Below are 18149 nucleotides of genomic sequence, written 5' to 3'. Positions count from 1 at the left end.
GTAAACATAAATTATGTTATTTAAAAGCAGATCTCAGATGTTGATGTTTGTTTAGCTAAACTTGCTATATTAATTGTATCAAATTGCCAACTACCGACGTCACTTTACAGGTAGAGGGACCTGCTGCAAAGTGTAAAATGGCGTTTGCACTGGTCAAATAATAATGTCAAACCTTTCCCACTAATAGATGCCATTGTAATGCACAGTTGTGGTAAAGACAGTTCTGGGAGAGAAGATTTTCTGAAAATTAAAATGGAATTAAATAAATCGTCCTTTGCTTCACATCGCACTGTTTTTCTGATTGTACGGGAAGTTTTGAAAAACAGAGTTATTAACAAAATATTTGCAACTACTTCTGAAAAAGTGTAAACTTTCAGCAGTATTTCCACAGAGTTACCACTGTAAAAACAACAGAATGACAAAAAGGAAACCATAAAACAAAGTCAGACAGAATGAACAGCTCAAATCACATTCCAATGCAAAAAAACGTTTTGAAATCCATGAAAATAAAGAAATTAGGATATTATTGTTTTTACAAAAGTTGGCTGTCTTCCTAAACCCATTTGCATTTGTTTAGTGTAATGTCTTTCGAGATCTGCTCCAGGGCTGTCAAAGGACTGTTTTGTTTGTAACATGACCTGTTTGGACATTGCTCACATAGTTTGTCTGGTCTTGTTATTCAGCGGGGTGGATGTGGTATTCCCCAAGAACCTCACAAAAGACGCATGGGCCTTGCTGGCTCCTCTGCCTAGCAAAACAATGCCGGCATGTAACAGTCACACTGTTTAAATTATGTGGCCACATAAAGTGCAGATGGATACAATGAGGTGGAAGAAGAGAGGGGAGCAGGAGGATGGCAAGGCGGGAGTTTTATCATGGCAATTTGTTAGGTTCTGTTGGGTCAGGATCTGAGCTTACCAGCTTCTTATTGTTGTTTTGAATTGCTCAAATGGTTGGCAACCCCGATAGGTACAGTTTCCCTTTACACAGACCCCACAGCAATTACAGGGTTTTTATGTACAGTCAAAAAGCTATTAGAGCCAGGAGGGTAAGCCTGTCAGGGTCTCAACTTTGGAGAGGGATAACGTGCAAGGAAATGCACATAAATTTACAGAAAATACAAGAAAGATTGCAACTTTTGGATCACAGTCTTGCACAGAAACCACAGCCCAAGGCTCTTCAGATTAATATGGATCTCATTTATGCATCATTATAGTAGCAGTAAAATGGGCTGAATCGACAGAGTATGGTGTCTGAGCTCAGTACAGGCACTCAGTGATGATAAAGATCGCCTGGGAGAACAAAGAAACTAGCCACAGTCTTGACTGCCATGAGAATGTCAAATCATCAAGTAACAGACTTAGCAAGATATACACATCCACCTCGGCCACCCACACACACATAGTAAACTTTCTTTCTTTATTTTGCTATCTACATTGCTTGCATATAGCTAAGCTCCAACGACCCCCCCCCCCCCCCCGGTCCCCGTCTCTAATTCAATGTCTCTCACATCTATTCCAAGCCTGTCTGGCGGCACATGTCTCCTTTGGAAGCGGCTCGGTTTTGTCCATGTGCCATAGTTTTGAAAGCTCAGCAAACAATGAAGTGGACAAATGGCAGATTAATGTTTGTGTAAATTAACAATATTGCCATTAAAGTAACCATTGTCCTCTAATTTAATGAGACAGTGGAGAGATGGCTGAACAAGAGATGACAAGACAGAAAGCTCAGACAGACAGCGCAAGAGAGAAGGAATGAGAGAAAGTGATAGTGAGAGAGGATCAATTAGGGCAGTATTTTTGGCATGCTGAGAGAGAAGCCAGGACAGTAGGGGGATGCCTTTTCCATTACATCAGCATTTGGACACACATCAGTTGAGCCTGTCCACAAATCAATCAAAGCCACAGAATTGTTTCTCATTGCCTAAAGAATTTGTGTCAGCTTACAGTATCTCATGACTTTGAAATCCTCCGATCTAAGGGCACTGCGCTGGTGTAACAGCCCTAAATAAAATTGCCGTGCCTTTAATTGTAAAATAGAAAAATGAGCTCAGCGCCGAATGAGCTCACTTGAAGATCAGCAAGACTCCAAAGTCCAAAGAAATAATGACAACAGCCCATTAAAAGTGATTCACTCTTAAATACCAGATATTTCGGGAAACTGGAGTATTTGGAAAATTGCCAGGACCATCATTTCAGCAGTTTGAATGGTATTTCAAACAGTTAAAGAGATCATCATGTTGGGTTATTCATGTAAATGACATTCAAATAATACATTAATGAAATATCATTCCATTGTAAGTCGGGAGTCTGTTTCCAGAGCACATACCTTTTTTTCAAGTATTTCTAGACTGCACACATGCTTTTGTGCTACTTTTCATTAAGCTTAATTAAGCTTCAGTATCAGTGTATTTCACAACTAACTAATTACCAAGTTGCACCAAGATTTAGTGGGATTCAGAACTGGTCTGTGCCTGCTGCTTTCTACCAGCCACACACACATTACAATGAGAATCGAATATGTATCAGCACCTTTATACAAACCCAACACGCAGAGATGCTGCAAAATGTTTCCAAATGAAAAGACAAAAACAAGAAGCAGAAATAATTTCACGTCAACTAAGTCCTGCCTGCTGCTGATTTCCATTTTTCTTGGTGCCACCAGCTGGTTTGAAGTTCTCTGCATTTATAGAACTTGTAATCACTGTCCATATCCACACATCTACTTTACAGGTCATCACGGTAACGTGTTTTCTATTGATTGGTTGCAGAACGTCAAGAAGGCAGATGCCAGAGACATAAAAGATGGAAGGTAACACAAATGCAAGAGAGCTTGTATGCTGCAAGAAGTGAGACTATTTTTATTTTGGACAAAAAAATATATAATCTCATTCCTTATGTAATTTGGTTTGATTTCCATCTGCATTAATGTGTTACCTTTCAAAGAAACCATTGCCAAGCTGTGATCAGTCAGTGATTGGTTGGACGAACCAAGGGATGCCTGGCCACCTAGTCAAGGTAGGTAACACTGCAGAAAATTCATTGGGCTCTAAGCGTGACAAGGAATGTCAACCAGTGATTGTTTTTAGTTAATAAATACTTGCTGAGATTCTAAATGGGAATTTGGAAATAATGATTTACAATTTATTTTCACATGCAAATTTGCTGTGAAATTCTGAGCTTTTCTGAAAAAATGTTAGGTAATGTGTTGTAAATATACACAGAACACATTTGTGTATTCATACATTCGAGCATTGATGGAGATCAAAGTGAGAACAACAGTTTGCTGTTAGAGCGGCAGGTGAAGATTAACCTGTGTTCTGGCTTGAAACTACATGCGCTTTAGCTTTATGCAAATTGTGGCTGAAGACGGTTAAGTCTGGGCATGTGTTGCTGGCACACCAACAAAGAGAAGACAAGATAACAAGAAATAAACCTGAAATAGTCATTGATTCAGCAATTCAGGCTGGCAAAAGCATGGCTGGGATGCCAAAGGAATTCAGACAAGCTGTCTGACTGACGAGATGTCTGGAGACGCTGCCTTAAATAGTCTGGAGCAATTAGAAGCAGCTGAGGAGCAAGCAGGACGAAGGCAGGTCAGAGAAGATTCAGGATCTATCAAGTAACTGAAGGGGTTCTGATGGTGGAAGCATTGTGTTGAATATAGAAAATCGTTCATTAAACAAGACGAGGTTAAAACCTTGTGTATGGCCAAACCCTGCATGAATCGTTATAGGGGTTTCAATTTGAAATAAGGACTTTTAATTTGAAATGGATACAGGAAGTCACATAATTCACCCAACCAAAGGTTTAACTTGATGTATACATGTCAGAATTTTTTGTAATTTTTTGTAATTTTTTTTTATCTCTAATGCCGTATAGATTATTTTTAGATAGCAATTACTGGGCAGACTTATTTGGCAAAACTTATATACGAAATTTTGGTTTGAAGTTTAAACTTTATTTAACTTTAAAGCATAAACAGACGTTTTTGGCTGGAGTGCGACCGAGGGGAAAAACGCTACACACACGGACTACAAGCTTTAGAAACTAAATGAAATTTGGGCTGGATTCTGACCTCTTTCATATCAGTACGTGATATCAGTGTTAATTTATACTCTACTTTTCTGTATTTATCATTCAGTGACTGCTTTCTGTAACTCAAAGCCAAAATGCAAGCCCATCAGGTACATTTAAGTTTTACTCTACGAATTAAGACACCATTTTTGATAGAACAAACTGAACCCAAACAGAAGTGTGTCATTCGTGAATTGTGCTCAAGTCTGACAGCCCAACAAGTATATGAATACATTATGCATGTGTAGATCTGGTTAGCACATCGGGTTTGCAACTTCTCATAGTTTGCACGGGAACATTTGGCGGCAACGGCAGCAGCCAAAGTAATGATCAAGTGTAAAGCCAATACCAGTAAAGGTCTTATCAGTCTCTTGATTAAGACAAGTGGAGTTGGCTGCACACAGATGCGTCCTCAGACGTAATTCCGACGTAGGTTCTGCTCTTATCAGAGAAAACAACACTGTTGAGAATGCCTAAACAAAGATAGCAGTGCTACAAAGTTGGAAATTAGGCCCTTGTTGAAAGTTTTTGTTTGTGGAAGTCTGACTTCTAGAGATTAAGAAGAAGATTTGTGTTTTTTGCCAGTAAGTTACAAACACAGGAATTTGACCTTGGCATTTACTTCAGTCGTGAGTCGTGTGCGCGCGCACACACACACACACACACACACACACACACACACACACACACACACACACACACACACACACACACACACACACACACACACACACACACACACACACACACACACACACACACACACACACACAGCAGTGGACAGCAGCAGCTGTGTGGCACCCGCTGAGTGGGGGTTTGGTAACGTACCTCCCTTTCCCACCTGTATTTCTACTTACACAACTGAAGAAACTTGGTGAGGATGCTTTGCGGTATTTCTATATGCTATTTAAACTGCTTTGGCTCAATAATACAGAACGCGGTCATCTTTTTGATTTTCATTCCATATATATTTTATAGAACAATTTGTCCTATTTACTTATTAACACGTATATGCTGCCATTTCAAATTCCCATTACCAAAGTCACATTAAACTGTTGCAACATTAAAGTTGTGTGATATTTTGTTTAACTTTTGTCCAGTACAGCACGTGCATACCCACATTTCATTTGGGGAAAACATGACTATCAGCGTAGTTTCCCAAAGCTTTAAATCTACTGGCTGTTTCATTTGAAGAGGTAACTCTGAGGTTCCCAACCACACTAAGGTCACCATATAGCAAAATACTAAAGAACACAACCAGAGAGGACACGGAAAGCAGAGAAAGCAGTATATTTCTTGTGTCCAATAACAGCCACAACAACATCTGTGCCCTGTCTGCTTCACCCATTATTGTTGGTCTTGCAACTTTATTTCAAGATGTAGAGGCAGATGAATAGTGCTTATAGGACATGCAAATCACAGAATTATCCAATGGAGAAAAAGAAAAATAACTTCTCTGCCTCAATTTGAAGAGAAATATATTTCGAGTCTGAAATATTCCTCTAAATAGCTTACCATACACTGACTGAATAGAAAATTATAACAGCATGATTACTTCAGTGCCAGTTGAGTAATTAATTGTTGATAGTGTGCAAGAGACACGCCGAGTCAGCTCTCTGGTCATTTTTTAGGTTGTAGCTTGAGGTGTTGTTATGTACCACGTGTGTGGTGCTTGTGTTTTGTCTATTTGCACTTGTTTATTTTCAGGTTACAGTGCGTGAAGCTGTCGGGGCGACCGTATACTTCTTGCTCCTCAGTGTAAGATATTGGTGGGTGTAAATAAAAAATATTAGAAGCAGGTTTCATTGTGCATGCCAATATGACAACACGACCCAAAAATGCATTCTCAAAATGCTAATACTTAATTTAACAATGTTTGTAAGACATGATGGGTTTTTGTACAACTATCTTTTATGAGCGATTCCATTCACAACCAAATCCATAATCAGCCTCTCACATTGCCCCAGTTTGACTTACTGTTGTAAATGCATGATGTGGTGGAGTTATGACCATTATGGCTACGACAGCATCTAATGACTTCAGGCAAAGTCTGTCTATTATGCTCCCCCTTCTTCCCCCAAATTTACACAGACACAAAGAGTGGTTAATTTGTTCTTTGGGTTTCAGAAATACTGTTTCTTAACAAGGATCTTTCTGTAGCCACTAAAACCTCTGACCACAGCGAACATAAAAGAACGGAAGCATCCACCACGTCGAGAATAAGTATGCTTCCCTGGTTAACTCAACCCAGCTGTTGTTCAGCAGAAGGTAACAAAATTCACCCCCCGAAACAAAATAACATTTGCAGTGGCAAGTGTAGACAACCAGGGGAGGATGTGGTATTGCTGATATTTGCCTATTGTCTTTAGGGTAAGTTACAAACATGGCATCAACATAATGTTTAACGAAAGGTCTTTATGTGGTAATGGCAAACTGTGAACGTCAGAAAAAAAAGATCAAGCCAATTATGTTGCAATACATTGGGAACCGAGACTAAGGGCGATGTCACAGATTACTGTAGGTGATAAGGACATACAAATTGAGAGGATTGTGCCGTCCCCATTTACTTTCTGATTTCAAATGTATAAATTCATATAAAACAAAAAAAAATTCAATTAAAATCAATCAGTCATTTGTTGCTTGGCTGATTGTGTAGCAAAACGCCATGACCAATGGGTCTCTGGTGCAAGGAGCTTATTACGACCCACAGCTATATTTTTCAAATAAAGCAAACTCTAGCGGTCATGTAAATAAAAGCAATCTAATGTCTCAGAGACAAACAAGAGTTAAAAAAACAAACAAACATCTATGCGTACAATAACAAACATTTTACCAGTAACCATTTGGGTCAGTTTTTTAAAGCTACGTTTCTGGTTGCCGTGACGACGAAGGTTGCATCAGTTCAAGAAAGCAGTAACCTTTAATACACAACAGGGTTCGAGCCATCATTTGAACCCAAACCACAATCTTTTGTTTACCTTAACCAAGTGTTTATTTGTGCCGAAACCTACAGGGCCATTGTAGCACCATTTCTTTTTTTCAAACTGGTCTCAGTAGCCGAAGTCATTAGCGTCATATGAGCTTAGTGCACTGGAATGAGGTGAAGAAGACAACGGTCGTCTGCCGACTTACTTGTAGAGGCTGTCGGGTTCCAGGCACTTGAAGACCACTGAATAGAGCACAGAGTGGGGATGATCTCCAATTCTCCTTCCAGCAGCAACACACGATGAACCCAAACCAGAGAACAGATCATCCATCAAGCTCAGAACCTCACCTGGTGAGAAGGAAAAAATTGGAAAGAAAGAAAAGAGGAAATGAAGCTTAGAAATGTTATTTTTACTTTTTTTTATATATATATCATTGTTACAACTTTTGAACAGATCAGCACGGAAAAAAAGGCACACATTTCTTTTTGTATTTCATCTGTTCTTAATAAAACAATGCCACGTTTTAGTTCTACCACATGTTTCAAAAAGGGAAAAACCATGGTTCAGAACACACACCTAGTTATGAATGAATTTCTACATTTAGTCAAGTAGCTATTTCCTTATCAATGGTTGTGCCATTGGAATGGTGTTGTGAGTTTCCCCACTGCCTGGTCCAGTGGGAGCCATTTCACCAGCACCGAGCCTGAAGCTAAATTAAATTTGACTTTTTACTGGCAGCAATCCATACACACTACATTTTAGAACTGTAAGGAAAACAGGATTTCTTTCCTTTATGGACACATGGTACATGGTACTATTACAATGACATCTCGCGGAGTGCCCTGGTGTCTCACAAAACACTATTTCACAAGTTGTGAAATATCTTTCATGTCAGCTTACGGGAAAGTGGAGCGACGCACGGTTGTTCATTTAAACACAGACATACACACCCGCCAATTTCCAGTGCTCATGGGGGTGATGGAAAAAAAAGAGAGACCTGTCAAAATAGTTTAAAAGCTCTCAAATGGTTGGATTTTCAACTATTTCTACATGAGGTAAAGGGCAGCTTAGTTTTAGCTTATGATACTTGGGCCAACTTATAAACACAAGGAGTAAGTCTGGCTGGTAGGGCACAAGGGGATGGTAAGAAAAGGTTGCAGAAGAGAGGAAAAAGAACTGCACGAATGAATGATTTGACCTTTTCACAGAAAGAGCTCTGTGTATAGGAGGTTGCCCCCAAACACATTCCAGCACTGCTGCAGGGCTGCTATTTCTAAGGTTTTACCTTTTTGCTTGACTCTCAAATTTGGACACATTTATGTTGTTATCAAAACAAAATCTGTTTTGGCAAAATTTCTATGCTTTGATCGAATGTTGGGTCAACCTCTCATGGACGCTTATAAAGTACCATGTGCTGTATGATGTGCATTTTAAGCAGGAATTTCCATTTCTTACCATTTACTGTAAGCAACTTATTCATTACAACCTTTCATAGGTTTTTCAAATCTCAAGACCACCTGCACAGAGTGTTTATATATGTACTGATGAACTTTGTTTAAGATTATTCTTAGTATCAACCTGATTTTTTTTTTTTTTTTTTTTTGCTCTTTAGCAGCATTCAGGGTCCAGCAATCTGCAAAAAGAAGATTTGCAAACAATAGTCTCTCTGAATTTGGATGGTGGCTGTAAAGCTTTCCATCTGTCCTATTTCTGACAAGACTATCTTCCACTTTGCCACATGTATGGAAAGCATCATAGAGGAATATTGCACCTATAATACATAACTAGAGGATTACTAAGAGAGCACAGACCTCAGCCAAGGCCAATTGTCCACTCTTCTATGATACAAACCTCCACCTTTGTATGCGTGGATATATTTACAATTGTGGCAATACTAAAATTTTGTTCCAGTTCTCCCAAATGAACTCACTGTTCCCATGTGCTCCATAGTGATGTACTGGCACATCACGATGACAGGGGCAAATCCAGGTGAACCGCCATATCGTTAAGTTTATGGATGTTAAAACAATCTTTGATCTTTTGCAGGAATATGAAATCTATTTAAGATCGAAAGTTGACATGATTTAGTGTTGGTTGTTCTTTTTAAATATATATTCCCATTTTTTGTTGCAGCTGTGAGAGGAATGCCGTTAAACGCCAGATTTCTGCTACATAACAATGACAAAAAGTAGAATGAGGCTCCAAATACAGGCTGGAAAAACAGTGAGTAAAAGGAGTGAAGGACAAAGAAAAAAAATTCAGAGACAAACAATGAGGGAGTAAAGGGAAAAAGGACGATGACTGCTGTACTGTTTTATGATTTTGGATATGGTCACGGAGAAGAATGATGATGTCAGTAGATGTTTTCACAATCTGAATAAATCAAGGAGTTGATGTGTGACAGAGCAAACTTCAGGAGCGACCCCTTGAGTATTTTTGTGGGGATGAGATGATATATGTGATTATTATTTGTATTAATATTATTATTATGATCTTGACTCTTAAGAATCAAATGACAGACCAATTGACTCATGTTTGCGTAGCATAGACTGATTTCCAACTGTCTAACAAATAGACTATTGATAACTGCTGAGCCACAATTTATTTTTTTGTTTTTGTTTTACAACTCCATGAAAATGTAGCACACTGGCAGAATCATTTTAGATGATATTTACAGAACCATCCTGGACCTGTGATTTGCATAATGTCAGGGGTTATAAGTAAACACAGAGAAAGGATTATGTGAAAGAAACGTATAGGGAAGAGTAGTGGTTTGACCAACCCAGTGGTAAGAGAGGAAGTTTAAAGTAAAGTCTTAATATGAGCATATGTTTGTCTTTAGTCAACCTGACTTCAACTCCCAAATCAAGCAAACGCGCTTTTGTTGTGACTGATTTTAGAATTTTTAGCTATTGTATTTAATGCTAACCGTTACTTATGACCCTGCATAGGACAACGAAGAACGAGTAACAACTAGTAGCAAATACAACCAAGTTGCTTCTTTCTAAACTATCCCCTAGTGGTCATAAATAAAAATAAAAAACAAAAAGACCACGCAAGAAACTTTTGTCATGAATTTATAACTCCTTTATGATTTAACAAATCACTAAACATCCAATTATCAAATGTATTGATTATAATGTTTCTACATGGCTAAATTGTAACAATGTTCTTTACCAGTTTTGTAACACTTAAATATACTTAGCATGACAACATTAATTTATACTTTCACAGTTAGAAATATTTTATGTCCCTTGTGCACATTAACACCCAGGAACAGCATGGGCTCAGAGCACTGAGAGAACGTGTCATAATTGGACGTACATGAATAGATACATATGTCATTGACAGCACAAGGAAGTGCTTAACTGATCCATCTGGAATACTAAACAAAAGACAAATGTCTTTGGTCTGGTCTTTGGTGTCTTTAGAGCATCTTACTGTATAATTACCAATTTAAGGACTCAGCGGGAGAACACAGGGAGTGCTTTACTTCTTTTAACAATCATATACTCTTACTTGCAGATTCTACCCACACATTCCATGGGTCAAACCCTCTCTAAACAGAGACATCTGAAAGCTATAAATGGTTATGCAATTACATAAATACAAGACCAGTACGAGGGCCTAGTAGGGGTACACAATGTACCATCCTTTGCACACAGTAAAGGGAACAATAATGGCAATTTCCATCTGTATATGTCAGTTTTAGAAGCAAAAAAATGATGAAAGCAATTATGTAAATTAAACACGTGTTCTATAAGCCATACTACATTAATTGACATACAATTTCATAGACAGCAGGACATTTGTTTCAGAAGGAATTTCGACAGTATTTTTGGAAAGCAAAAGTTCACATTTTTATAAAATATAAACTAATAATGTAGCAGCAGCAGGCAAAGAAATAGTGAAATCAATGACTCAGATTTCCTGATTTAATAGACATGAAATATAGTGTGACGCCACCTTAAGTTGCAGACTGATCCTACATCGTTCAAAGGGAAAAAATATTTTTTAGAACTTTCTAGTCTAAATTCTTTCTCACAAAAAGATTGGACCTGAAATTCTTGATTATCAAAACGTTCTAACATGTTTGGAAAGCAAAACCCTTTGTGATTATGTATTTCAGGTTTCATCAGTTGATCAACATCAACAGCTCTGTTACACACGTTCTGGCGACCATCTGGTGCAGCTGTGTGATTTCATCACAGATCTGAAACTTCCGAGAAGGGACGTGGGGAGCAACAAAACTCTTCTGTTTCAGCTCACTGTGTTCAGGTGCATCGTCGTGTTGGAGAGCTCAAGTGCAATTGTGCAACACTACCGCTCAAACGCCTCAAAGTTGAACTTGGTGTTGACGGTGTGACACTGAGGGGATGGTGCACAACCAAGAGAATATCAAAGGAAACCCACGTCGTTGCGCTCCTGACCTGATGCGCCTTTTCTGGTCTTGGGCAGTGACGTTCTGCCCCGGAGAGACGCAAATGCCAATGGAAACACCTCTCCAGTCGTATTGCTACGTTGCCATAGATTTGCTGAAGCATTTCAAGGGTCTCTGTTGCTGATTTACTGAGTTTGACATGAGTTTGACCACAGGTCACAAAAACGTGTGTAACATGTGGATTTTGATGAAGTGACGAAACTTGGAAAACTTACTTATGAAGATTATTACTTCCATTTGCTCTGGGCACGTCATGGTGCTGCGCACTGTGTTCGCGCAACTGAAGTGGTCTCTGAACTTTTTCATCCACCTTTGTATGTTTTCCTATTTGCCAGTGTTACCTGCGCCCCTTTTTTGTACATTATTCACTCACTGCCTCAAGGCATATCCTAGGATTTGGTGCAAGCCTAGTTTTCCTTATAAACACCGTGCTGTCTACCATCTCCTGTTTTCAGTTGAGCGTACCTACTTTCATTCAATAGAAAACGATGTGAAGAAGGGGGGTGTGTGCATACCAGATGTATGCGGAGTGGAGACTGCGGTGATGAATCGAATGTGTTCACACGTGCAAAATGATGGTATGACTCAACTGCTAAACTTGAAGTGTCTTTTTTACAAGCCACTGGCACATATTGGCACACACGCACGGCTGTGTCTAAATGGTTGTTTACTCATTTCCACTGAGGACCTTCAATTCTGACTGCCTCCACTGTGGTAGCTTATAAGTGCTTGCATACTAATCAGGAAATGATAATGAACATCTTAATCCATTAACAGTAGAAAGAGATATTCAAACCCACCCAGAAGCAGCATTTATGGTTCTACCCTTCCGAGGGGTTCCTCATGGGTAGGCCTGTGGTCCGTCAACATTTCTCTCAATACCAAAGCCAAAACAGCTCACAGCTGGCAAAAATTAAGGCCCCTGAAATTCTATTACGGTAAAAGCCATTTTGCGTGTTCTCCAGCTTACATGGCGATTAAAACCTCATGGTAAATGCCAAGTGACCTTTTTAGCAAGCAGAGAGGGGAACAAATAATAGCAAATCATGGGAACGTGACGAGTTGGGCTGACGGACAGTGTACAGAGAGAACCGCTCTGACTCAAACACACCAAGGCCTTGAAATTGTGGTGGAGTTGCAAACAAGTCAAGATAAGTATATTTGTACAGACCAACATCATACACAATGCCTCAAAGGGTTTTTGTGGCCCACAACTGCAGCAGTTCTTGACCCAGACTGGCCAGAACTCTCTACGAAAACAGGGAATACCCCTCTGAGAAAACCTCAGCCTATAACAAAACACCAAAAAAAAAAAAAAAAAAAAAAAAAAAAAAAGGGGGGGGGGGGGCAGGGCAGGGCAGGGCATGAGAGAGGAAATTCAAGGAGAGCTGTCCCCCCGGCAGGATGGGGTGCAAAAGCAGCTGAAGGCGGGAAGTCAGCAATAACAAAAATTTGGACAAAAATGTGCAACGGTTGAAAAAAACAAAACACAACAGTCGGATTATAAAATAACACATGCATGAACAGTGAACATGTATACAATGTACGATGCACTTACACTACATGCACATGCACGTGCACAAGCGTTACATATAACCTTATTTGTTCTTCTGCAGCAGCTGGAAGTGGAGATGTGTGTGTGTGTGTGTGTGTGTGTGTGTGTGTGTGTGTGTGTGTGTGTGTGTGTGTGTGTGTGTGTGTGTGTGTGTGTGTACTTGGTTGCATTCCTTCTGATGCATGTTGGAGGCCAGACTTGCTATACTGTTATCCCTGACATATCATTTCAATTACTCTACTGAATTCAGGCACTGTGTAATTGCCGCAGCCATTAGCTGCATGTGTCTCTGTGTGTGTGTCTGTGTGAGTGAGAGAGAGAGTGTACGCGTAAATCCCCGAGGTCAGTGGGTTCACGCGTTAGGAGGAGTTTTTTCTTTCCTTTTTTGCTCAAAGAGGAAATTTGATGGAAAGTGTCAGAAAAGAAAAAAAAAAAAACACACACACTATTAAGCTGCTGTTCATTCACATTAGCCACAAGGTCAGTTCAGTCCATATGATGTGAAAATGTATTTAGATTTTTGTAAATAGATGTAATGTTAATGAATACTGTAATGTAGTAATAGTGGCTTATTGTATGTACACATCCCAGCTTTCTAACTGACATTAAAAACAAGTAATGTAGGATTGTTTTTGTTAAATAAATTACAGTTTTCTTACCTTTTTCCAGAATTGGAAATGTAACTTTAGTACATAATGTTTATGAAAAATAGGTTAAAAAAAAAAATACAGAACTGTAAAACGTTCACTACCGTTGAAAAAAAAAAAAAATTTTAGATTTGATACTAGGTCTTTCTTATGTTTGTAGGTTTTGGCTACTGTACATGCAATGGCTGTATGTAATGATGAAAAGAAAATCTCTCCAGTCAAACTAACCCTATATCTCCCTTTTTGTTTACAATGTCTCCTTTTCCTTGTCGGCCCACAATCCATCCAGGTAATAGCACAGTGGACTCTTTCTTAAACAAACAAAACATAAGGTTTATATTAACAAACAAATCACGAGCTTTATATTTCCTGTGGGCTGCCAAACCTGCTAGGGGCCTCTTCTGTTAAACTGTCAGCACTCAGTCCTCCACTCTCCACGCTGAGCCTACGCAGCACCACCTTCCTCCCTTCCTCTCCTGCTCTCACATACACTGTAGACATTACGCAGATGTACACACACTGTCACATGGAACCGAAATGTCACACAAGGCCACCTATAGCAGGAAATCCAAAGAAACAAAAACACAGGAGAAAAAAAAATGAAACAAAAGACATAGATTGAGGTGTATTTATGTGTGAGAGGGGAGGGGTAAAGTAAGAGGTAGGAACAAAGCACTGTGGGAAATAGATTTCTCCAAGCAGGTTGAGTTGCACATAATTGTCCAAGTTTTTCAAATCAGGTAGAGGGACATCCCTTTGGACAACCCTGCTGAGGCATTGTGCTGGCAAAAAGATTCATCATTTATTTATGAAAACAGTTTTTTCAGGGTTTGAGAGAGGAGGCTAAAATAGATTTGAATTGAATTATGTACTTACTTTGAAGCAGCTTTGTGTATTCTATATTGCTCTTATGTAAACGTAAACTCAGTTTGAACTGTACTTTTGCTATTATAATGCATCAGGACTTGGAGACTCAACAATGCCCTCTAATACGCCTCATATTTGGAGTTAGTGTCATACCACACAATTGAATTTGGGACCAGAGGTCTTCCTGGTAGTTCTGCGTGATGACATCTAACTTTTGAACTTGTGAAAAAGAATCTATTATCTCTGGAAGACTTTACGCATGCTCCTTTTCCACTGCATGTTACCGGCTCGGCTCGCCTCCACTCGCTTCTGGTATCAGCCACTTTTCAGGATTCTGGTTTTCACTGCACACAGAACCCCCTATGTGTAACCGGTCGTCATAGCAACGCTGCGTAAAGCTACCATGACGTCGTCTTCGACAAGACGCGCACGGGAGCAACGGAGGGTATCGTTGGCAAGCTAACAGAGGAACATCTGCACGGTCACGTCTGTTCTGAGCGGCACGGGAACCCATCCACTAGTTGTCCAGAGATATCACTCAAAATTACAAATATTTGTAGTGGTTTTCTAAATGTATTGACTAAAATGTGCACGGTGTTGTTGAGCAGAAAGAAAACCAGCTCATTGGAACTCTCACATCTTGATAACACATTCATTTGCGAGAGTAAAAAGAGTACAACGTCTGAGCCTTACAGTTATCTGAAATTAATCAAGTTCCCTCCAGCTAATAATAATTGAGTTTTAACCCAGGCCATGGAATAATCAAAGACAGAGATGTGATATTTGAAGCTATAGTAACATGTGAATGAAAACACAGTGGAGCAGGTTAAGCAGATGTATTAGCAAAAACCGATTAAGTAATTATTTGATCATCCCTTAGGATAAATTTAATGTTTAATTTCACTGCCGTCCTACCAGACATATTTCTGCGGCTCCATTACAGGCAGATACGACAGGCAGAGGGTCAAATGAGGTGATAGCTGAACAACAATGACCACACGTGGCATGCAAGCTGTTTCATGCAAACAAGCCTTTTTTTTCTTTTTTTTTCTCGTCAAAAATGAAAGTAATGAACAATCCTCCGCATTCAGAAGCCACATTTTGCTGCCACAGGCGGCTACTCTGCAGGTGCTCTGCATGTTCTTCGGATGCTTTGTGTTCGACGTTCCCGGGTTCCTCTCCAGAACTGTGTGGCGCGCCGGCTCTAACAACCTAAGAATGACATTCTGTTTGGCAGCGCTGCCTCTGCCCTTTCTGCACAGGAAAGAACTGGGTCAGGTGTGGTGGTTTGTCACGGACTAATGGCCCCCTGTGTCCACCTCTACCATGTTGACGTGATCCGTGTGTGGTCTGCTTTTTTTTTTTTTTTTTTTTTTTTACTGCCCCTCCTTTTACTGGGGCTCTGTCTCCCCCTGGATCTGGATTTAGCGTTAAGAATAGAGCTGCGGTTATTGACAGTCTCTTGGCTTGTGTCATATTGTTGTGCTGCACTGTATTGATGGGGCTGATGTGCACTGCCGTCCTCCACCTGCAGGACAATAACACCGGTGGGATGATCCTGTGGCTTCATCTAGATCTCAGGTAATATAGAGGGAGGAGACTTAGGGCAGTCTCAAACTTACTCTAACTATAGTGTGTGCAGATCAGTGTTATGCTGTCCTTTTATGTCAGTTAGGGCTCATAACTTATGAAGTTTATGCAGAATGGTGGTTATTTATTGCAACCTACAAGTGGAGCTGCTCATGGCTGCAGAACTGTGGTTACACGCGAGTACTCAAGGTCTGTTTGTCCATGAAAAAATACTCAGCAAAATCCAAATTTAGGTCTGGACTCCCTCGTTTCACAGTGCATAGTTGATGTTAATACTTTTCTGAAATAAAATGTTTATTTTGTTTGTATCGCACACTTAGGTGGCACGAATTTGATGTAAATGGAATTCTTTAGTGGTGATTGGTGACAGGCAACCGCTTTTTGATTATACATCTGTCACATTAAACATTCAGGACAAATTCCCATGGTAACGTATCGAGTTCGAACACTGATTTCAGCGGGGAACACAGTGTTATGAGAAGCTTTTAGTATCAGGCAATACAGTTCAACAACATGACAAACTACATCCTCTGAACATCCACTTCAATCACAATCACTCAACAAAAAAAAGTCATTTTTGGATGGTTTGAGTAACACGAGACTTGGCAAGGAGTACTTCCTGTAATAGTAAATATTGAACTCTTCTAAAACCAAACATGTTTATTTCCATTTGGGAACAGACAGCGTTGAACAAGGGTAAGGGAGGAAATACCGGTTGAGACAATTTATAACATGATTATATAGAGATTTCTATGACATGTAGATTACTTTACTTCAAACATCATCAAGGAATTATTGACTGTGGCTCTCTTTTTTGTGTTTATTGCCACCAATAGGAGCACAGAGATTATATCAACAGAAAATTGTATCTAGTGGGTGACTATAATGGCCGCCAATAAATCTATGCAGAGTTAGTGGTCTTTTCCTTTATATTAATGCAAATTCCATCATGAGTAAATATTTATTTCTTCTGCAATGCCCCGCATTGCAAAATGAGACTAATCAATCCCAATTTCATGCTTAAATGCATTTTAAATTGATTTTTAGGCAGCACCAAATTCCACAAAGATAAAGTCCAGACTACCACAAGTTGTGTCAAACACACAGAGATCTCATTATAATTGGTCGGGACAAAATGCCCCACAACAAACAATGATGAATGAAAAGGAAAGCAGTGAGAGGCAGCATCCTTATCTTGTCTCAGTAATAATTCTGTAATTCCAGCACACATCCATTAGTGAGAGTTTGGGGACACTGAGGGATTGTCATAATTATTGAGAGACGGAGAGACGGAAAAAAAGGAATCAGGAAAGTCTAGACCTGTGGCGAAGACAGAGCGACTAACGATGTGTGTGTGAAGAGGCAAAATGGGAAAGGAAGCAAAAAGGGAAAAGGGACTGCAGAAAGCCCTTGGCCCCCTGCCTGCAATCTGCAATCTGCTGATGGCGAAGCTCGTGACGAGGAGGTGCACAGCGTCCATTTTTAGCGATGAGGTCATCTTTAATTAACAAAACAAAGAGAGTCAGCTGTGTCACTCCAATCTGTTATCTGCACCCATGCTCAAGGACACCGTTTATCTCCATATAATTCAATCTCTTTGAATGAGGGCTTATCGACGCATTGGGGTGCATTCTTGGTCTCAACCAATGATGGAGATGTTACATAAACAGGGGAGGGGGGGATACCACGGACTCAGATCACAGAGGAAAGGGGGACATGAGGAAAGAGGAGAGGTATGTAGGAGGTATGGGGTATGTGATAGAAGAGGCGGAGGAAGATCCACATGACATGTATCCCAATAAGCTGGCTGCGTGAGCTGGAGGGAGGAAACTGGAACTAAAATAAGGGCAAAGATCAAATGGCTAATCCGTTTCTCAGTCCAACAGTGCCAGCATGAGGTGACATCATTGCTGTGTAACCCTCAGTGCTGCTGCTGCTGCTGTCTGGTTCCCTCTTCCTCTCCCCCACATTGTACTCTCTCTTTCCTTTCCTCTTCGTCTTATCTTTTCTGTCCCCCCGTTTGTCTCCACTCTTTTCACTTCACAG

At 39.9% G+C, this 18149-nt stretch overlaps 1 protein-coding gene across 1 annotated transcript in view; it reads right to left on the bottom strand.

The window, feature by feature from the left end:
* Positions 1-18149, bottom strand: part of LOC138630742 (astrotactin-2-like) — a 231177-nt gene that overhangs the window by 8630 nt on the left and 204398 nt on the right. The window contains exon 20 of the mRNA XM_069715244.1: positions 7209-7350. Coding sequence (XP_069571345.1) covers positions 7209-7350 — 142 coding nt within the window. The remainder of the gene's footprint in view (positions 1-7208; positions 7351-18149) is intronic.

Source organism: Brachyistius frenatus, unplaced genomic scaffold, assembly GCF_029030835.1.
Source record: "Brachyistius frenatus isolate BFR_SWC_R1_liver_20210118 unplaced genomic scaffold, ASM2903083v1 Contig_140, whole genome shotgun sequence".
Classification (NCBI taxonomy): Eukaryota; Metazoa; Chordata; class Actinopteri; family Embiotocidae; genus Brachyistius; species Brachyistius frenatus.
This window is presented reverse-complemented; position numbering and strand designations above follow the sequence as displayed.